Genomic DNA, 23,125 nt, shown 5'->3' with positions numbered 1-23,125 from the left:
ACAGTATGAGCGGATCAGGTTAATTGTTAAGATAGGTCCAGGGTTATCCTAGATATTAATGGAATATTAATGGAAGGAATGTGACCAGGAGTATAAAATAAAGAATAATAAATAAATGTCTAGGATTTGCTAAAGTCATAGAATAAGCTGCTTATGAAAGAAAAAAAAACACACCATTTTTATATATGGGTAGGTGTTAGATAGCTGAGATAACAGGAGGCTTGGAAGTATTAAGTAGAAAATAGTGTGTTAAAGGGAAGAACATCTTCTGAACACCAGATGAGAGAGATTGGAAGCTAACAGCATTGTGTTGCTAAAGGGTGATGTAAGGGAGATTGATTTAGCGTGACCGATGACAATTGACAGTATGTTAAAACTCAACATAGCTTTGGACAGATGATGTGTACCCAGAGACAGTGATATACAGTGTGCATTTGTTTCAACATATGAAGGAACCGCTTCCCATACTTCTCTATGAATAGTAATTTTCTTGGAACTAAACATGAAAGGGCAGTGCTCTTTCATCTCTTTCTGTTACCAGCTACAGCACGGCCATCCGTGTGTGTCTTCCATTTGGAGTTTTAGATTGGGTGAGCTGTTTTTACTCCAACTCCTTCAAAGCCTCGCTGGCAGTAATTCAGTATTGCTCCATGCTTTACTTGTACTTTGATCCAAATGTTACAGCAGCTGATGGTGAGATGACACTCCCTCAAAGCAAAAAAACGAACCCTAACATCAGGAAATTTCTGTATTCTGTATTCTTTTCCAGCTATTCCAACTATTCGATAGACTCATAAGTCAAATGATTAATGGAAGCTTACTGTTTAAGGCTTGCAGGTTTTCCCTAGAAAAAAAAATGTTTTTTCTTCATTCACCAATTGGTTACAAAACAAAGGAATTATGAAGGAAGCTGGAAGCACAGGTGTCTCCCGTGCCTGTTTTCCCTGATGTTTGGTTGAGTGAATTTCTTAACAGTGGTGAGACTAAACATCTGTAGTAGTGATGAAAATGGATAATGAAGTATGAAAATAATTTCTGGCAGAAAGTCTGTAGCCAACTCGAAGCCACACCAAGCCTTCCCACTAACAAAGGCAGCGCTAACTGGATGACTGGTTTTTGAAATCAGTTGTGAGTTCCAGTTAGGCATTTTCACAAGGCAGAAAAATTGGCTTTTCTCCGCTTCTTTTGCAGAATAATAGTTGTTACAGAGCTGAGCTCAGAGCAGAGGAAAGGAGAAGGAACCCTTTTGATGACTTCCCCATTCCAAAGTTTCCTGTCTGTTTTTTTACATAAGTGTAATAAACGTAGTGTGGCTTTCATCTGAGCTGCTAAGGTGGGATTATTTTGTTTACCTTTAACATGCAGTAAGCCCGTTGCATTTATTTTACTTAATATATTTTGCAAGTATTGACTCTGTGATGAATGGATGTGGAAAGGAGAAGTGTTTGATGCTTGTGTTTCTTTAGTGGTGAAGCTGTTCTGCCTAATTCTGAGCTCACTTGCTTGTTGTGGATTCAAATATATGGCAAATAAAGTTAGGTTCATAAGGACAAGAAGAGAAATCTGAGTAAATGAGAGAAAAACAAAAAGGGAAGCAGAGAAAGGTGTCATGGGAAAGCAGGAGGTTTCGTTGGTGAGTATATAAACACACCAGTGAATTTGCTGTTGCATTGGATAGGATTTGTGTAGCAAGGAAGGAACTAGGATGCACAGAGGTACTGATACATGCCGCTGGTTTACCAACATCCAGACATGTGTGAGGGAGGGGGAGATAGGTACATTCCTTTTTCCTCTGGGTTCATTTCAAAACGTAGTGCGTCACCTAAAGCTTCAAAGATACCTTGAGAGCCTGCAAACCCTCCACCTTTCTGGATTTGTCAGCTTCTATTTACAGCCTGAGCAGAAATCAAAGAGAGAGAAAAATATGTTTGACAGCTGTATCAGCAGTAGGTTTCTTCGCCGACATAAACTGAGATACAGTTGTCAGATGTCTGCTCGGTGTTTAGACCACTGTTACGTTAAGGAAAGGTGGCAGATTGAAGCTCCTCCAATTCCTAGAGGGCACATTGAAGCAGTACAGCTGATTTGTGGTAGGTTCAAATCTCAAGGGGTTCATTTCAGATCTTTCTAAAAATAGTACATTTAATGTACAGGAGGCGTAGTTTGCCATACGTAGGCCTTTGTTCTGTAAACTTGCACATGCTTAAAAATCTCTTTCTTTAAGGAAGGTGAATACACTTTATGAAGCCTGTATTGGATGCAGTTTTTCCTATTAGCAACATAGTCATTTATGAGTAGAACAGTCCTACCACGGTTGTTCAAGTCCCAATCAAGAGTTTTACCCAGAGAGCAGAGGGTTGTATCTTGCAGAAAGCATCCTCTGCTTTAATGCAGCAGCTCTTTTGCGTGATGTACTTCACTCTGTCAATGGTGCTGGGTTTAATTGGTTAGGAATTTCAGAAACATAATTCCAAGACAGATTTAAGCAAAATAATTTCTCTAGCTTATATGCTTACTATATAAATTTATGTCAAGATTACTATGGCAAGTAAACATTGTGTAACCTTTTTTTAGGTTCTTGTGGCATACACCCTAAAGAGGCAACTTGTGTCTTTGTTTTAGGAACCTTAATGCAGTGCCTGCCCGAAATACTGTTCTGTCCTGAAATTCAGTAAATAGTATTACAGTATCAGTCCTTATTGATAACCTTTCCTTTTCTTTTTCTTTCTTTCTTCCTAATATACAGAGTGCTGTTCCAGACCCAGTACAGACAAAATGTCCAGCAGGGGTGGAAAGAAGAAGTCAACCAAGACTTCCCGCTCGGCAAAAGCTGGGGTCATATTCCCTGTTGGAAGAATGCTACGTTACATTAAGAAAGGCCACCCGAAGTACAGAATTGGTGTTGGTGCTCCAGTGTATATGGCTGCTGTACTTGAATATCTGACTGGTAGGTTTTGCTGAACAGCATGAAGTAGCCGTAGTGAAAATAATAACACAGACTGTATTTGCACAGAACACCTTAAATAATTATCTCATCCTCATGGTACCTTTTTGGACAATGAAAGTGGTGGGTTTTTTCCTCCATTTAGAATGAAGTTTCAAAAGAAACTTCTTTGCCTAAAGACATACACAACTAGACACGCTAGTAAGGATGTCTACATAGCAGTTCTCTCAAAAAAAAGTAAACTTTGCAAATTTACCCCACAAACAACATTACAAAAGTAGTCTTCTAATGGAAAAATAATCCTAACTGTAGTAGCATCAGCACGTGTGCTTTTTGCATTTTCAGTTTGGTTCAAATAAATTGTAAAAAATGGATAGGAATTAACCATTAGTTCAGTCACATTCATGTGGCCAAATTGACTTACAAGCATGTACCCGTAGGCTAGGGATCTAGCGAAAAGCACAGATGGATTAGTGTTTGGAGACAGACTATTAGCATGAGTAAGGAAAAGCTTGAATTGTATCTCATTGCTCATAGCAGTACTTTTTTTTACAGTGCATTTGCCTGTGTCAGCGTTCTGCTTGCAGCAGGTTAAAGCGTTTCAAGGAACAGTAGTCTTCAGGCTTTAATGGTGCCCTGAGTCTCTGAGGTAGAGAGAGTTCGTTGTTTCTTTGGCTTAAGCACAAAGTAGCAGAGTGTGTGGTTTAGCTTTGCTGGGAGTATTTAAACTGAAGTGACCCTCCTCTTAAGTCAATTTTAGATACACCTTATAATGGATATTGACATTGAAGAACAGAAATAGGCTGTTTTTCTTTCTGTAAAGTTTCTTCTTCCCCTGAAGATGAAGACTGGTAGAAAATAATTAATAGACTGCTTGTTTCTGTAAGGTATTCATATTGCATTATTGAATTTTCTCAGTCATCAAATACGCTTTTTTTCCCCCTTCACTTGTTTATATTCATAGTTTTCTTTGTTTCAGCCCTTTCTTTACAAGAATGCTTTTAAACTTCATAGCCTTAAAACACTAACATTTCCTTCAGCTAGGTTCCTGCTTACAGCAATAACAACTCAAATAAAGTGCTGCTTAGGGTGAAGGGTGCTTTGAATGGTGCCCTTTTAAAGAAACAGAACAATACAGGTGAGCTTAAGGCACTGCTAATGAGCAGCACATGTTATTGTTTAGCTGTTTGATTTAAAGTATTTACTGGGGCAGTGATGGTTTAGACAGTGAAGAACAGGCTGGGGAAATGAAAGTGTTTCTTTAACTGCTGTCTGAGGAGATTAACAATAACAAAAAAATTGCAAACATCGCTTCTTTAGAAAAAAACAAAGGGAGGGGGGAAGGAGAGATCTAAGGGAAAAAGTACCTTCTTTTTTTCTCCCTTTTTAAGTTTTTAAGCTATTTTTTTACTTTCCGCCTTCTGAAGGCTAGGTAGACTCCTGGTATCCTGTGTCTCAGGATTTTCTTTCATTCTTATACATGGATATATCTCAAAAGCACAGATTCTCTTTTCTTACCGTATTGAGTTAGTAATAGATTCCAGTTTTAGGACTGTGTCAGTCGAGTTGTTTTTTTCTCCCTCTCTTTCTGTAAGCTTTTCACACTCTGTATTGCATAATTTTTTAGCTTTGAACTCTCACTACATTTTCTGAACTTCAGGTCATTTTCAGTATGATTCAGAAATACGCCCTTGAAATGGGATGCTTGGAGATTTTTGGTTTGTGTTTTTTACCTCTTGGCAGTTATTACTTCACAAACCCAGAGAAGTTCTGACACTTCTCTAGAAGAGTTTTTAAAGATGCTCATGTCAGCATGTGATCTCAGACTGAATCAAAGCATTTCAGCCCTTTCAAAATAAAAGCAGGAATGTGACATAACAGGAAGGAGACCCTGTGAAGTGGCATGCTAATAAATTGGCTAAATCAAAAAAGCAACCATGTGCGTCCAGGAAGAAGGAGAGAAATATAAAATATCAAAAGCAGTTGTAGGAAAGAACAACTTCAGAAAAGACTGGGAGAAGGCATGACAGAGACGTGAGCTAATAGAAAGAAACCTACAAAAGTTTGAAAGCTAGTTCATATGTGTGCAAGAATACAACACTGACTTCAGTCCTTTAGTATATGAAGTACTAAATTTTGCTGACCTTTACTAAAGTTTAACTCTGTAAATCTGAGATTAGCCTATAATTGCTCAGATCTGGTATGTTGGTTTGGTTCAGTTTGAGAGTTGAACTTGCATGATGTTTCCAGCTGTTCAGGTCTGGAGTTCTGTTTTGGATCCATTTGTAGCAATGACTGATCAGACTACTTTGTACTGTGAAGGTTACCATGTATGTACTGCTACACATCAAGAATTAAAACTATGCATTCTGTGATTTCTGGTAGTACATGGGCCCATTTGTAATTTAAGCCCTTCTTTAGTCTGTGCTCAATGCCGTGCTTTTCCAGCTGCATTTATATTGTTCTCGTACCTTTTTGTTAGCATGTTTATACATGGCACAGCTCCACTAGCAGGAACATGCACTGGTTTTAGTACACAGGAATTAGTCTGGCTGCTTTGGTTGTTGTGAACTAAAAACTGTGTCTTCGCTGTGCTGCTTTTCAGTCCCTTGGCTTCTGACAACTTCTACAGGGCTAGCTGGAATACATCTTCCCTCTGTTGTCTGTTATAGTAACTTTAAAAATAATAATAAAACGACTATATTATTAGATATACAATTTATCTTCTTGTCTTGGCTAATAAAATGTTTTTCCTTATCAATATACTTGACATATCAACGGGTTGCACAACAAGTATTCTCCTTCTTTTACTTATTCACTACAGGTTCTTAGTACCTATAAATAATAATACAAAACAATTCTCTTGTCAGCACTCCCAGTGAAAGCAATCTGGTTTCTTAAGCATACCACCTGCTTTTTCTTTCCTTCTTTTCATCTAAGGAAATAGTGTGTAATATCCACTAGAAATAGGATGCAAGTGTGTGTTCATGGGTGAATGTGCAGAAAGTGAGTTTTATTGATATCGAAGTGACTGGATATACTTCCTTTCTTTGCTCTGTGGGAACAGTGTGGATACCGAATAACTCTAATGAATGGTTCTTGTTTCTTTTCTCTCCCTTGCAGTAGCGGCTCATGCAGCACTGTCTGTCTTGCAGGGAGTAGTCAGAATAGTGATCAATTTTTGCTAATGCTGCAAAACTAATTTTAAGCATTATCAACTGCTTTAAGCTGGCAAGAAGTTCAGCATTAGTAATTCCTTTTCTCTTTCCTTATTGTGGCACCTGTTTTGCAATGGTTCATTGCCTTTTTATCTTCCCTCACGTGTGCTTGAGAAAACTGCAATCGACTCTTTAGTTTCTCTGCAAAATAGTGCATCAGCATCAGTTCATGTCAAAAAAACCAGTAAGTCAGTCAAGAGGATGACCATGGGCTGCATTTGGGGCACTCCAGCCACTCTGATAGAGTTGTGTGGTTGGTATTTGTCAGAACTGGTCCAGCCATCCATGAAATCAGATACCTTTCCTTCAGATATATCACTTGTACAAAGTTGCAGTATAGTCTGAACTTTCTTACTAACTGAAAAAGACGCTCCTTTGCCCTTTGAAAACAGAAACCTCTTGAGCATATTTAAAGGCAGCAAGAACCAGGTCTGCAAGCGATTGCGATTTCTGTTCCCCTTGCCCCTGTTGTCTTCTCTACATTGTAAATAATTTTGAGTTGCCAGGAAGTTGTAGCAAATGAGGAGATGGCGAGGTTTATAAAACAGCAGGAGAACAGGAATATGGAAATAATGAGACTGTGATTTATGTTTGTTCTGTATGTACTGAAATAAGGTAGGAGAAAATGTTAAATGTCTGTTTTCTCCATTAAATGTTTTTTTTCTCAACTGGATTTTTATTGCCCATTGTGTGCTGTTGATCATGTATTTTGTTAAAATGTGAAATAGGTACCTTTTGAATTCCATGGTTTGAATTTCATCTGAGGCATTCTGATGCTTACACGAGTGTTTGTTTTCAAGCTTTCTGATGTTGCTAGAATCCCTTAATGAAGGTTGGTGTGCTGGAGCTCAGTTTGCAATCATGTTGATTAATTTTCGATGTGGAAAACTTCCTTAAGCCAGTTGCTGATTGGCTGCAAAAGGAAAGTCGTTCCTTAATGCAGCAAGTTTAAATGCTCACTTCAGATACTCACTTTCCAATGTGCAAGCTGATCAACTTGAACTGCTGTTCACCTCTTCCATTCTGCTTGCTGCTGAAAATTTGCACGGGGTCACAGAGGGAAACGAGTATTTGTCCTGTTGGACAAAGAAGATGTGCTGCTGACCTGCTTGGACGCAGAAGGGCAGCTCAGAGGTCCATAGTGAAAAAAAAGCATTAGGGCAAAAGCAGATTCAAGTTCCAGGCATTCTGAGAATACCATAAATAATCGTCCAGACAGAGTAATGAAATTTAGGAAGAGAATTAATTGACAGGATCTTTTTGATAATGTTGAATCACGCATTTGCTACCAAGATACATTTCTTCTATTTAAACAGGCAGCTTTAGTAACACTAATCCCTATTATGGTGTTATGCCAGTAACTGTGTCCCAAAAGAGATTTAAAATACATTAGGGGCTTTTAGGACCCATGCCTTACATGAGCAAGTGTGCAACTACCTGTTCAGATCCAGGGTGTTTTTAATATGGATTTATACTGGGCCTAAATTACTATAAATTGCTGCTTCATTTAGTATTGGTATCGCTCTTTGTTCAGTACAAAGAGTGAGTTTAACTAAAATGTTAAACAAAAATGTGGCTAATTGCATTTTTTTTTCCCTACCCCTGTCTTTGTCTTGATATATATCTCTTATTGAAAACAAAATAATCTGTAAAGCTTAAGGCTTTTCTTCTCTGGAGTTTCGTTCTTGGGAATGACAGTTGTAGCACAAATAGCTAAAAAGCAGGAAGGGATCCTACCTTTCTGGAGTACCACGCATTATTTAGCAAGCAGTTTCTTTCCTCAGACTTTCTTAAACTTTAAACAAGTCTTTTAAGCATGATTTTTTTTTCTTCCCCTCCCCTTTTCTTTTTTCCATTATTTAAGAATGCCTCAGTTCAGATCATGCTCTGTGTTTGGTCTTCAGTCTTTTTTTCCACACTACATTTATCCCTGAATTTCTTTCAGGGGTGAATTCCATGTGGATTCATAGGTGCAGTCAGGTGAAATGCTCCATCCTCAATATAAACTATATTGGGGAAAAACAAGTTTAAGGAGTATACAGGGAAATACAATATTTTAAAAACAAACAGGAGGTTCTTTTCCTCCAAATTGGAAAAATGTCTGTCATGTAGTGAGGCTTGTTACTGCAAGATGTTACGAGTACCGAAAATGGATACCAAACCTCTCTGAAGCTTTTCAGAAAATAACTATTAGGTACACCCATAGAAACAGCACGCATTGGAGGACAAAACACAAAGATGCGATTTCTAATTTGGGAAACCACAAAGCTGTACATGGCTAGAATCAGAGGGAATGTTCTGGAAAAAGAGCATTTTAATTTTGCCCATTCCTTTAATCCTCCTGAGCATCTGCTCATGGGCACTGGCTGGGGACAAGATATCAGGCTAGGTATATTTTTTGCTCCCGTGAAGTTACAGCTACTCCATACGTTCACTTGCCACACAACATCCAAAGTAATGGAATTTTTCACATATTTTGTTCTCCAGATGTAGATTTTTCCAAAAAAAAAAGGAGCTGAATGGGCTATACGGTCACTCCTGTGCTCCTTCTATAAAGTATTGGGGAAAACATTTGTAAATATTGTTCTTATAAATAATAACAGTTGTATTCATCTGTAAATACTGGTATTTATTATGGCTTCCATTGCTATCTTGCTATGAAAAGACTTTGTGTGGGGGAAAGACTTTGGGACAACAGCAATTTAATGAGTCATAGTAGTTTCAATAATAAACATTGAATCCCACTTCTCTGACTGTCAGAGGCTGTATGTAACAAAACCATTATCACCATCTGCCAGATCACATTGAAATGACTCCACTACAAAAAATAAGAGCACAGCATATGTGGATTGCATCAGCTTTGGTCATTGTTTAGTGAAGTCTTTGACTTGTATGCCTTCCTCCTCTGTGTAGGGGCATGGATATGCTCACCCTTGGTATGTTTACCTATTTCCTCTTTCGTGCCCGGGATTTGGAGTCACTAAAGTAAAATCCGGAATTACAATATGAAGTCCTGTCCTCTTTTTCTTTCATTAATAATGTTAACGTTTAAATTCATCTACTGAATTTCAGTAGATGATAGCCCTCTACCACTTGACTTCTTTAATGTTTGGAAATCCAAGTTCCTAATGTGCCTGCAAAGGTAAGCCAGAATAATTTACATAGCAATAGCAAACCAAGACATTTAAAAAAATTAGGAAGCTAAATAACACGGCATTGCTTACAAATAATAATGGGTGGTGTTAAAGTGTAGAAAAGATCTGAAAAGAAGTGATTCGTGTCAGAAGGCTCTAAGTGGAAGTGGCTCTTGCGGCCTGAACTGGAGTTTTACATAAACATGAGTCTGTCATCTGCCTTGCAAAAATGCAAAACGCAGTCACTTGGCAAAGTTAGTTGTTTCTCCTGTAAGGGGCCTAGTTTTGATACAGCTCAGACACTAAAGACTGGAGGGTTTGGGGTTTTTTTACCGCATCCTAAGAGAATGATTGCCCTGTTGAGAGTTGAGGTTTCATCAAGGCTTGTTCAAAGCAGTAAAATTTCTTGGATTGATTTTCTCTGCATCATATTTCCATGGCTTTGAACCAAGACTAAGAACTATTTTATTGGAATGCTGAAGAGGGAAAGTGTTGTTAATGATTCTACCTTCCCTCTTACAACTGCGGATTCCAGGGGATTACACAGAGAGAAGAATGTAGGAAACTCTTTAACAGTCTGGGTTGATTGGGGTTGATTGGGTTAAAATCTTTCGGAATCATGTAAAATGATTCTGAAGTCAATAAAATGCTGATGGAAGGATGATTAATTTGAAGTACAATAAACAGACTCCTTGTTATGTAGCTGGCTTTGCATCAAATACATACCTTCTTAGTGGAATTGTGTCAACGTTCATTTTTCTTTGATTTCTGGATGTTGTTTTCAATTTTCTTCTGTGGAGACTTGAAAAATTTTGAGAAGCCTCTGAGTTATTCCTGTTGGAACTTGCATTTTCAGGAATTGGCGTTGTGTCAGCACATCACCTGTTAGTTGTTACAAATTTTATTTTCAAAGCTATGATTTCATCTCCCTGAAGAGAAGGTGGACAAAGGGATTCAATGCAACACCACCAGGGTTTTAGATGTAAACCAAAAGAGAGATGGGGACGAATCAGACCAGATTGAATTAAGTATTTACATTTAGAAAGTGTTATAGCCTGGAATGCATGATAAGCTAAAAGTCTTGTCATTTAGGCTTTAAATTAGTTTTATTCAGTAATGACCAGTAATACTTTGTTTGAAAATTAAGTAAATGAACTAGAGCATTCAGCAGGAGTGGGAGGATAATGTATTTGCTTTTGTTTCAAGACCTGCAGTTCTGCCGTGCCTGCTTTATTTTGGGCTAATAGTAATTGGTTTTGTTTAAACCTTGGGTTGAATTCTTGTTCCAAAATGTGCAAGTGTGGTGAAATACCAAAGCAATGGTAGTCGAGGCAGAGCAGTGCCACTGTGAAACAGTGCACTATGCAAGTAGTGAAATTGGGAACTTGGTAGGATGTCTGAGAGTTGACACAGTTGCTGCAAGTAAAGGATAAGGGACTCGCCCTGAAAACTTGCTTTACGACGAGGTTTCTGTGGAGAGTTCTGACACTTTTTTGGTTGTGTTTGAGTAGGAAGTACCTTGAGAACAGATTTTTCCTGTGGTCTTATCTCAGGCTTAAGTACAAAGATATGCAACCTGTTTTCTTTTCTCCTGTAAAGACGTGTAACTGAACTTTTAAAAACCTCAGCAGAAGAAAAGCAGTTTTGGTTCAAGTGCTGAAAATAGGCTTAGACCAGTTTTCACTACCCAAATCCATTTCCCTAAGGTAAACTTTAAGAGAAAATGTCATAACTTTTAGGACTTTCTCTTCCTACTTTACCTTTTACTTTAATGATGGCTGCAAAGAAGTAAAGTATTAGTCATAACTGTCTTTTAAATCAAATTGATGTGTTCGTGTTATGGTCAAGCATTCATCCTTTTTCTTGCTACATCACAGCTGTCCATATGTGAATATTTTACATGCTGACATGGCATTCCTACTGATTTTTTTTCTTTCCTAATTATATACTTCTCATAGCTTTTTCACTAGGTTGGTTTATATCTGCAGTTAAAGCAATGCACATTGTTTTGCTTTTTTTTGTTTGCTGTTATTCAAAAGCACAGTAAAGGGCCTTTCCGCATACAGAAAGAGTTATCTCTTCATATTAATCTAAGATTTCAGTATGCAGTAATTGAAGAATTATACCTTCAAAAGCTTATAATATTGAATATCTCATGTATTTTCCTTGGTTTAAATAAAAAATAGAGATCTTGGTGTTCAGAACTTCTGTAAAGTGAGGCTTGGTTGCCTTTTGACTGAGAGGTGGTGGTGTAATTATCCTTTTGGGGGAAATGCCTTGAGTACGTATATGATTGGAATGGAATAGACACTATACAACTTACATCCTTTCTGTGAGGCCTCATTTTTGTAAAATGTTCCTGTTTTGGTCTTCTGGCTGGATAAATACAAGCTGAGTGAATCCTGACATCAAGGAAGCTATTAACACTTTCTTTGGCCTCTGCACTTAGAAGCAAAGCTTTCTCTCTTGACCCTGTTCGGCTGCAGGAATTGATTTTTGAATGTCTAGTTTTTTCCCTGCTGTTGGAAGATTGTCTTTAATGAAACAGAACTTTTCAATAACTCAACCCTTTGAACCTGGTAGAATGGTACATGTGAATTCTTCTGACCTGAGAATTCAGATCCAGTCTCAGATTTAAATACCTTTTCCCACCTATTACTCCTTCCAGCTCCACACCTAAATCCAGAGTGGTTATTCTGGAAATCTGAGTCAGCTCGCTTACAGAGAGCACTAAATTTTCATCTAATGTAAAATTGGTTTAAAACATGGATAAAACATCATTTAAATCTTTAGAATTAAAGCAGCATAAAACAGATGTGAAAGTAAAGCTGGCTGCATGCAAAATTCAGGCAGGTACTCCGGATCCCATCTGGATCCAGAAAGTCTTTACTTCTAGTATTTTTACATGCTATGATCTGTTGAGTTTGGATTAGGCTTGTCTGTGTCAGTGCTAAATCAAATAAAAAGGTTGCCTGTATTGGCCTCAGCTGGAATACCTCCTAGTCTTCTGTTTTTAAGCAGGAGAGAGTCCTGCCCTCTGACCAGCCTTGCGCATGGTGGGATTCTGCTGTTCTCTGTGCTGTGGGTGTCTCTGGATGCACGAGCAATGTTTGGTTATTGTTGGAGAGCTGCAGAGAAGGTCAGAAGAAAAATCCCACCCTCCATGCCCTCCTCCTCTCTCCCTTTCCTCAAGCTTCTCTTTCGTGGTCCTCAACACCAGTGCAAAGAGTTCTGTTGCTGGAAAGGAAGCGGCGTACCTCAACTTCCCTAAAGGACCATTAGAAAACTGCAATTTCAAAATGAGTTTCCTGTCCAAGGAAGAGGGCTTAGCACTTACAGGAACAGTACTCCACTGCACAAGGCAGACATTTTAGTTTTATGAGGAACAAATAAAACATTCCTCTGTGCTTTATAGGCATAACACTTTCTTAGACTCTTTAGTTACAAAATGACCTGTCTGCATAGTTATTTCGATAACACGGCTCGACTGTTTAGCAGTGCCTGATGCAGTAAAGAAGTGGAGGTGGGGGAAGCAGAGGCAAACCAAAAAGTAGTCTGCTGTTTGTGGCAAATCCTACCCATACTTTTCAGCCGGTAATAAAGTCGGATATACAAACAAAACAATTCCTGATGTAGAGAAGTGGAAATGCTGGTGTTATTACAGTGACACAGAATCTTACTGAGGTCAGTGGGGATGCGTGGGGTGTAACCCAGAGTGCAGCTTCTTTCTTCTGTCCCAGCTGGTGGTGTATGCAGTACTAAATGCAAGCCAAACCTAACGTCTGAGCTGTGGCTTTTGAGAAGTACATGAAAAGGATTATGCCAGCTTAATTCAGTTCTTTGGAGGTGTGGAAAGCATAGTCAGATTGACCTTACCCTGCTAATCATGCTTTAAAATAAATTAGAGCTATTATTGTCAGCATGAAATGTTGAGTTACTTTTGGGGGCTTAGGCTTAATATTCTCTCTCACCCTATAATAAAGGTAATTGTGTGCTTTAAAGAACACGAAAATAGTGAAAGCCTGCTAAAATCCTCTATGAAGTCTAACTGTAGAGCATCCAGAAGCAGCTGTAGGTTTTCCAGCAGGTGTCATAACTAGCTTATTCTGGGGCTTGGGCTGAAAAATAATTGGAGGATCATGTTCAGTTCAGTCTAATGAAAAGCCCTTGTCTGTGCTATGCAGTACTACCTGAGATTTACTGTGTGTTATGGTAAAGGCATGTGGTCATGTGGGCTTTGATTTTAGTCTTTTTCATTTCCAGCTTAATGTCTTAATTCTGTTCTGTTTGCCTTTAAAGCAAGCTTATGGGAGAGCTGTCATAGTATAGTCAGTTGTTAAATGTGAAATTGATCCCATACCTTATTCTAACATTAAATATTAAAATATTAGCTGGAAATTTTCATTTTCTTTTTTCTCCTTTTCTCTAAACTTTACCAAGTTTGCAAATGGAAGTGTACCAAAAGCAAGAGTGAAACGCAGTCTATACTGAGGGAGATGAAAAATTATGGATAATGGATACAGCCATAGCACATAATTGCAAAGTCAGATAAACATATTGTATCATTTTTTAAATTGTTGCCTAGACTTTCTTGTAATTAATTGCATTCTTTGCCTCAGGCTTGTTGAGTTGAGGACAGATAAGTTAGCAGGTAAAGCTCTAACCTTTCACTTCATTGATCCTTGAGGGGAGCAAGATAATCTTTCCTGATTCCTGTCAGGACTGGAAGTTTCTTCTAAGATAATTTACTAGGAGCATAAAGCATGATTCATCAATTACTTTATCTTCTCAGATAGAGGGAAGAAAGTTGTTAAGTCAGTGTAGCAGCAGAGTTTGTATTTTTAGTGTCCTAACTTGGATGTGTGTTTACATACTTCCATAATGTTGAGAAACTGACAATAACATCTTTTCCAGTAATAAAGAACTAGAAACAATGCAAGCCACAGTTCACATTTGTGACAGGTTTGGGAAGAAACAATAGCATTTGTAGATCTGGTACTCTGTCACCTGATAAGAGAGGGATCATAGGAGATGAACATACAGTAGCCTTGAGAAGAACACTGAACAATCAAAAATCTTGGGGAACTGCTTTAAAAGGACAAAAAAGTAAACATAACTTAGACCTTGGGAATTAAAGTATGCATTTGCCCTTTCATAAAAAGAAAATGATGATTTTAGAGTTGGATGTTTATTGAGGGAATTCTGCAGCAGTGAGGGATAACATTATATTACTCAGATTTTTTTTGCATGCATGCTAAATAACACATTGATTTTTCTTCATGATCACAATATATTTAAAAGGGGCTTACTTTTTCCCCAGCGGAAATTCTTGAATTGGCTGGAAATGCAGCAAGGGACAACAAGAAGGGTCGAGTCACTCCTAGACACATCCTGTTGGCTGTAGCGAATGATGAAGAATTAAATCAGGTAAGAAAAAACTCCATCGTGTGGGGGCCAGGATTTCCTTTAGGGCTTTTTAAATTGTCTTTCCATATAGCTGAATTGTAACTCAAGAGCTCTGCTTATTGAGTATCCCACCAGGAAGCAGCTCATTCACTCACTAGCATACTGCCTGTGTAACTGACTGCAGCACTCAGCTTAATTATGCATTTCAGGACATTTAGAAGGTGTAAAAATACAATGGAGATGGAATATGACATTTGCTTACACTATTACAGCCAATTCTGTGGAGTGGGACATTTGTCATAAACCCTACGGAAACAGGGAAAAAATCTTGCCGATGCCTGTTTTTGTTTGTTTTTTGCTTTCCTCCTTACACAGCTTAGGACTCAGTGGGACCTATCCTGTGCCCGTTGAAGTCTGTTGTTGTGACCACAGAAAATTAGTTGCTCTGGAACTCTTGCAAGTCTGCGTTCTTTGCAGATTTCAAGATGCCTTAAACTTCTCCAAAAATAAATGTAGGCATTATCATTACAGTGTTGTCGTGTCAGCTAGAGGCGCTGGCTGGGATTCAGGTACCTTCATGTGAGGTGCTATAAGCACACATCTGAAAAGGTACTTGTCCCAAACCTAATCGTTATGAGGCAGGAGAAAAGACTAATATCCCCAAACCTACCACCTTTTGGCTTTGCCTGAAATTTTATAATACTTCCCATTCAGCATCCCTTTGCAAGCTTGGAGCCTCACTGAGTTGTGGTTGGGGAGCAGTAAACATGAATCAGAATGTGGGAGTACTTGAGGGACTTCGATGTCACCATTTGTGTCCTCCTGAATAGAGAATTAGTCCCAGTTATGTGTGTGAAACGTGGGTTAAAGTAATCTTCAATACAGAACATGCTTTCAAAGCCTTGAATGAGCAGCACGCTTTTGAATATTGGTCTGCTTTTCTTCAACTACGTAGAGATTTGTTTGAAGAAGGACTTAGAGGTCTAGAGATGCATGTAAATGCTACCCTCCATTTGAAGTTTCTTTTATTACAAAAAAAAAATTGCTTTAAAAATGTTCTTTCAAGAAAATTCAGCAGTTAGGACACACATAGGGTTCTCCACAGCATGGTACTTACTGCAGTCCCATGCTGTGGACTCTGGGGGTCCCATTCTTCATTGCACAGTTTCACAGTTCTTGTGTGAGCCTGAGAGATAGTGACAGAAACAAGCATAAGTGCAAGAATACATTTCCCCTTTGTAGTTAAAATCTAGTACATTATCAGCTTCATTTCATACATCTCATGTTGCTCCTCTTGAAGGATAATGTGTTGAGAAATTTACAGGAACCAGTTAAGGCAGTGCACAAAGTTTGCAGTAAATGCCACTTCCTGTTTATTGCTGAGTAATTACTGGGATTTGTCATCCAAAACTTTCTTTTGTTTATTAGCTATTGAAAGGAGTCACCATAGCCAGCGGTGGAGTGTTACCCAATATTCACCCAGAGCTGTTGGCAAAGAAGCGGGGATCAAAAGGAAAACTGGAAGCCATCATCACTCCACCTCCAGCAAAGAAGGCAAAATCTCCATCACAGAAAAAAACTGTATCAAAGAAAACAGGTGGCAAGAAAGGGGCAAGGAAATCCAAGGTAGAGTAATATGTTTGTTTTAAACCCAAATAAGCCTGGTAGTAGTAACTGTAGGGAGCATTACATAGGGTGAACTTTCTGTTCCTTGTGTTGTTAACAATAGTGATTTCAGTGTCAGCAAATGCTGAACGAGGAGGGCTGCCCTCTGCCCAGTGCATTGGAAGTCTGAAACCCTCAGAAGTGGCACAGGTCTGCAAGACAGGCAGGCAAGCTCCAAATACTGTTCTTTGAATGAAACAGTCATTAAGTGGGCACAGGGTGGAGGCACCAAGAGAAGAAAAGTATATGAATTTCACATGAAACAGAGGGTGTGAAAAGTTGCTTTCCAGGTCAAACAAAGTTTCTGTGTTCACCCAGTATGTCTCCGTTATTGTTTAGTTGGTCACTCTTCTGCTTTTTTGGTTTTTTGAACTTTTGGGTTTAGTTTTGTATTTTAGAACACCTAGTAGCTGACATTTCAAGTGCAGTGCTTTTAGTAACCACGCACTAATAATTTCCCTAAATCTGGCATTTTTTCCCCCTACTTGATTACAAAAGCAGGAAGTCTGTTGTGGGCTTCTGTTTTTCTTCAACACAATAAACTGTATTGTCTGCTTACTATATTGGTATTTGGCTAACAGTAAACTCCTGGGGAATTGAAATAGGATCCATGAAAATCTAATTTTCAAAACATTTGTGTAAAGTAAAGCATGGTTACAGCTTCTCGAAGTACCCAATGTACCCTTGTATCAAGTCATTTTAGTTGCTTAGCCACTAAAACTGCATAAAATTTTGGAAAGGGACCGTCAGAGAATAGTGGCTTACTTAATATTCCAGGTGTACTGTTTAGCTTCAGCATAGGTATTGCTGAGGCACCAAATATTCATGTTAAATCGTAAGTAGTAATTTTATTGAAAATAAGAAGGTTTTTTTATCACCAATTGAGTTTATAACCACAGCAGTCAGTTCACTATCTTCATGAAGTATAGTTTTCAAAATCTTCCTAGTTGTCATTTTTATTGTGTAAATTGATTCATTCCTGAAACCGATCATTTTGCTTCAGTAATAGAGCTGAGAAAAAGGATTGGTAGTTGAGGGGGACCTCCCTTTCCCCCTACACTTTCACTGGAGACAAAGGTGATCTTGTTAAACTTGGCAAAGAAAATAGTACAGCTCGTGTCCTACTATAAGGCAGGTAGAAGGTAGATGTATTCTTCTGACATGGGCTTTAAGCATGGCCAGATTTCAAAGCTGTATTTCTTCACAGAGAGCTAAAATTTGCCCTCTGAAAAGTCAGTTTTTACCTTAAAATGTGTGTTTGCCCACAAACAAATGTTTGTATCTATCTATAAAAATATATATATACACACATACACACTGTCTTTTTCCACACAAGCCATTAGAAAGCTGTTAAAAGTTTTGGGCTGTTTGTGTTTTCCTGCAATATTTAAGACAACTATCATCAAATTGTGCACTGTCTTAGGCAAGAAAGGGCTTATGTAGATAGGCAGACATTGAAGTCGTTTTTCCTACTAGTTCCTTCAGCTGTAATCAGTCCCTTCAGTTAGACTGAAGGATAAAATCCAAATGCCAGTGTTTGTACTGGCATTTTATTGCCTGGTAAGCATTTATGGCATGTCATATATCTTAGTGTTATTAAACTGTTTATCTATCAGCCTTCGGTTAACTAATTGAATGTTTTTTTGGAAGAAGAAACAGGGAGAAGTGAGCAAATCAGCCAGTGCCGACAGTACAACAGAGGGAACTCCTGCAGACGGTTTCACAGTCCTGTCCACCAAAAGTCTGTTTCTTGGCCAGAAGGTACGCTCCTGCATTTTTAGAAATCAATACCTACTTTTCAGTGCTTCTTAGTCAATAACCCCTCCCACCACCCTCTTTTCCCCAAAACGTCTGGGTACAATGGACATTTCCCCACTGAGCGCTTGAGAAGGTGTATGATATTACTTTTTGAAGAAAGTATCTGAAAACAACTCTTAGAGCACTTAAAAATACATAAGTGAGTCTTGATACAGCTATGTAATTAAATACTCAAATAGAAGGAAAGCCTGTGTGCTTGTAATCCGTCTCACCTTACTCATGAACAGCATAATTGTTACAGCTAAGCTTCTGCCAAAGATGAGAGAATTCTAAGAATAAAATGACTTTTCCAGTGGGCAGCCCACTTCATTGCCAATTCACAGGTTTTTATCAAAACCTATTTTAGACATTTGGTCAGTATAATGATTTTGTGTTTTATTCTGCTCTGCTCTTTACAAAAGTTAATGCTGTGTAATAACAAATGGTGCTTTTATGAAAAGCTAGAAGTCAACGATCCTTCTCTCCCTGTGAATATGCTTTGGGACATTGGGTGGTTTAACACAAATACAGATCTGCTTAAAGAGAGGAATCATTTAAAGAGGCAAATCATTAAATTAAATTGGTCTTTTATCTTGAAACCTGCCTTTAGTTCGTGGTACAAACTTTTGTGAAGTAAAACTGCATCTTTCTCCAGTCATTCAGTAATCAGAGCATTGTGTTGCAAGTCATAAAAGATGAGCCATTGTCCATTGTGGAATGTATCTCCTCTGACTCATTTTTTATTTCTCACTGAGGTTGTTCTCCATTTATCCTTCCACAGTTTGTTTGCTAAGTTTAACGTGCATGAGAGTGATGTTGGGGGTTTTTTTGCCAGACTTCTTATTTCCCACACTTAGCTTTCCAGCTTGAGCTAGGCTGTTGGTTGGTGGGATTTGTATTATTTGACCACTACTGGGGGATGGTTTTGAACATATTTTTAAAAACATTTTGATGACTAAATTAGAAGCCAACATTTCTAAACTACATTACTGTTTCAAAAAAGCAAGTAATGTCAGACTCTTGGACCGGATTTGAACTCCTTTTAGTTACCATAAAAAGCCTGTAAGGCCTAGGGTTGTGTTCCAGCACAACTAACCCACTCGGTCAGCGGGGCTTTGCTGTTGGGTTCAGTGGAGGAGATCGTGAGCACCAAGACTGCTTGAAGCTGTAGTGAGCAAAGCAAAGTCTGTTGTAGAGCTTTCCAGTGAGTTCCTTGCACTGGGAAATGGACTTTGTGGCCTTCACATTTGGAGTGTGGCTGCCTGAAAACCTGACTGGTGTGACAGGTCTATTCGCTTACTGGTTCACTCTCAGCGCTGCACAGGAGAGGGGCCAGGTGCTTCTAACACAGCACACATCATCAAAAGAAAAACAAAACCCAGTTTGTCTCCTTTGAGGGAACACTCCAAACAAATAAGATTGTTTTCTGAGCGGGAGAGATTGCCTAGGGGCTGCTGAGATGTCCTAGCACATATTCTGCTTTTGATTCCCTCTGCAGAGGCAGTAAAAGGCTAGTGTAAAAATCTAAGAAAAGTAGGCTATGGCTAACAAATATAAGAATTTTCTGTATCCTATTATGTGTGAGTTAAAAATGGAATTCTTAGTCATTGAGCTGATAAATAAAGTATTTATGTCTCTGTTCACATTTTACTCACAAAATAACACACTTAGACCAACCTAAATTCTTTTATGACTGAAAATGCAAAAATGCAAAAAATCTTTGCACTGTAGCAAACAAAGTGATTTTATTCAGCATAAAAACCACAACAAAATAATGCTGGCTTATTCCTGGAAATCTTTTCAGACCTTTCCCCACAAATTATTTTCAAAATAATCAAAATAATTTTGATTTTCTTGTTAAAAAAGGCAAAGATAAAATTTTTAATCATGGCACCAGTGGGAGTTGAATGCTTCCTCACTGCTAAACTTGTGGTGTGTTTTGCATGGGCCAGGAGGCTCCTTGGTGTGACAGGATGTCTGCTGCTATGAGCAGGTTTAACAGGCTGCGATCTCATAGATAATGGTGGGCTTTAATTATCTAAGGGACACGTGGAAGTCAAAAAAATGGTATTTATTTTGGAAATCTACAAATTAAATGTAAGTTATCTAAAAAACTCTAGTGACTTTGAATCAGTTAAGTGCTTCTGCTTGGCCATTCCTACATGCAATTGCTGTTTAAAAAGATAACACTGAGTTTTAAAATATTTATCTAAGTTGAAATCTTCTTAACAGAAAATGAAATGTTTTGTTGTAGTTGTCTTAAATTAGTGCCATGTGGTATTCATAAACATAATGAACTGGAAGTGTTCAAGGCCGGGTTGGATGGGCCTTGAGCAGCCTAGTCCTATGGGAGGTGTCCCTGCCTGTGGCAGGGGGGTTGGAACTGGATGGGCTTTAAGGTCCCTTCCAACCCAAACCATTCTATGATTCTGTGGACTAAGGATTTTCTTCACTAGTGATTCAGGACAGTAGGGTTGCAGTTCAATTCCTTAGACTTGGGCATGATGCCTTTTTATCAAAGTGTGTGAGGGCAGAAGGTGTTTGCCTGTTTGGAGAAGGACCTTTCTTCTATTTGGCGTAGCCTTACCCTCCTTAAACGTGTTTTGAGGGAAGGAAAAATCTGTTAGTCCCTTGGACAGGGAGGACGATGTGTTTAGCTGGTTCAGCTGGAGGCCTTAAAATCATGCCTTTGGGCTTCTGATTTTGGCTGATTCAGAGATACTGTAAGTCCATCGTAGTGGAGATACAATTACGCTCTTCACATGGATGGTAGAAAAACTTAATATGTTAAAACATTTTGAGCTTTTCCATTTAAAAAGCAAAAATATTCATATTAATCATAGTTATTTGATTTTTCTTGAATTTATGCATATTTTTAGTATACTTCCCTGTTCTGTGTGTTCTTAGTAAACTGCAGCGCAAACACAGAAACTCAAACAAATGACTGGTGTCTTTCAAACCTCCTGTGACATCCAGGAGCACCTTTACAGCAGGCCTCTTTGGTCTGCAAACCTACTCTTTGCTAGGTCAGGAAATAATCTACTAGATGCAGAGAAGGAAGAAAATAATCCTGTTCTTTGTATCACGTCATTCATAAGAGTTTAATGGGAAAAATCGCTTTCTTGGCTCCGTCTTTGCAGAAGGGAAAGGGCAGGGGTTTATTTGCAAGAATAACCTTACATCTTTCTGATAACCCCAGAGTCCTGTTATTGTGTTAAATCTTTAGGTGACTGCTAGAATGCTTAGAGGTCAGAAAATGGCAAAGAACCCTTCAGTGACACCTGTATCAATGCATTAGTGCTACATTAATTAAGTATTAAAAGCTACTTAATATGTAAATGATTGCACATCGTACAAGTGACACCCAGTGGAAACGTGGTATTCTGCACGTTAACGAGTTTTTTTTCCCTGAGACAATTACAGAGTAGAGGCAGAGCTGTAAGACCTCAAGTCTAGGTGTTAGGGTTTGGACTTCCAGAGAGACCTCACCTTGTTGTTTGCAACCAGCATCTTCCGTTTTCCATATGAAACTCATACCTGAAAAAATTCCAAGACTTTAAAGGTAATTTCATCTGGAATAAGAAATGCAAGGACTCCTAGATGTGCTGCGTGCTGTCTGCGTTATATCTAACTGGCCTGTAATTTAAACATTACCTGAAGCTATGTCCAGTCTTTGTGGCACATGTATATACAAGTTGTGCCTATTTATTGTTTTAGAGTGGCCCTTTAGAGGATCACTTCTGTCTAACACATTCTTCATACTGTGGGTAGGAACGTGGACCATTTGCTTACTGGAGGCTTTAATTTTATGGGAAAACAACTGATTTTTTCAGTTGTTTTTGGCAATCGGATCACTAACAGTGCATTGAACAGGAAATGCAAAACTGAGCAAAATAATGCTTAGCTGCCAGCAAATGCTGTCAGTGATGGGCAGCTTTTTAAGCGTTTTACTTTAATTACCAGCTAGTTGTTATATAAATCCCATGTATGAGTAGGTGTAGAGATGGATTAAGGGTCTGAAACCAAAATGGTCTTCAGCCAATGGATCTGGGGCAAAAGCTTTTAGAACTCAGGATTAGGGATCAAAGACAGTCACCTATAAGATGAACAAAATATGCTTAGGAGCATACTAAGATCCCTACAAAACAGTCTTTTGGTGTGCACATGTGTTTTGTTGTTGGTTTTTTTTTTATTTCAAAATTCATGAAGTTTGTTTAACATTTTGGTTTCATTTGATTTGAGTTTTGTTTTTTTTTTAAACAGCAGTTGCTTGTAGTCAAACTCAAGACTCAAACTCAAGCATGAATAACTCACCACGTGTGAAGTATTAAAGGACTCGAAGCTATTTGGAAAGCAAGCTTTCTTAGATTTTATTGCAAATTCCCAAACAGACCCATACTTAAAGCAGGACTGAATTACATTCACTTTTAGCCAAAATCACCCTATTTTGAGGGAACATAGTTTACTCAAGCAACATATGCAGATTATATGAAAGTGCAGGCTTTTAAAAAGAGAAAGGAGGTGAATTCATGTAATCATGTGAATGAAATGGAAATATCTTTTTCATAAAACTCAAATATATGGATATTGGCCTCCTGAAATGACCCGTTCACTTGTATTGGTTACATGAATTGGCTCGTATTCCCTGTTAATAAACACACCTACACAAGGAGATTTGAAGGGTTAAGTTTGTATAACGTGGATTACAAACCGAGAGACAGAATTCAATTATTGATGAGATCACTTGTCATGCCTGAATGTATGCGTTATGCTTCATAGGCTGAACCCAGCAAGCTTTGGATTAGAGGGGAAGCCTGGCTTTACTGCAGCTGGCTTCAGGACTTGCTTAAACGAATGAGAACTTCCTCTTTCATAGTTGCTTTCCCTACTGCCTAATCAGCTACAGAAATGATCCCCGTATGAAAAAGTCTGGAAAACTTTTGCACTTCGAAGTGTTTTCA

The 23,125-nt window shown here is 38.4% G+C and overlaps 1 protein-coding gene across 5 annotated transcripts in view; it reads left to right on the top strand.

The window, feature by feature from the left end:
- MACROH2A1 (macroH2A.1 histone) overlaps positions 1 to 23,125 on the top strand; it is a 44,158-nt gene that overhangs the window by 5,768 nt on the left and 15,265 nt on the right. For 3 of the 5 annotated variants that reach the window (XM_069869352.1, XM_069869349.1, XM_069869350.1), the window contains exons 2-5: positions 2,747 to 2,947; positions 14,617 to 14,723; positions 16,131 to 16,328; positions 18,018 to 18,128. In XM_069869352.1, the coding sequence (XP_069725453.1) occupies positions 2,776 to 2,947; positions 14,617 to 14,723; positions 16,131 to 16,328; positions 18,018 to 18,128 (588 nt within the window). In that variant the 5' untranslated portion in view covers positions 2,747 to 2,775. The remainder of the gene's footprint in view (positions 1 to 2,746; positions 2,948 to 14,616; positions 14,724 to 16,130; positions 16,329 to 18,017; positions 18,129 to 23,125) is intronic. The other 2 variants (XM_069869353.1, XM_069869351.1) reach the window with 1 other exon arrangement.

The sequence above is a fragment of the Phaenicophaeus curvirostris genome, chromosome 15 (genome assembly GCF_032191515.1).
Source record: "Phaenicophaeus curvirostris isolate KB17595 chromosome 15, BPBGC_Pcur_1.0, whole genome shotgun sequence".
NCBI lineage: Eukaryota > Metazoa > Chordata > Aves > Cuculiformes > Cuculidae > Phaenicophaeus > Phaenicophaeus curvirostris.
The sequence above is the reverse complement of the archived record's forward strand: the minus strand, read 5'-3'. Positions and strand labels throughout refer to the sequence as shown.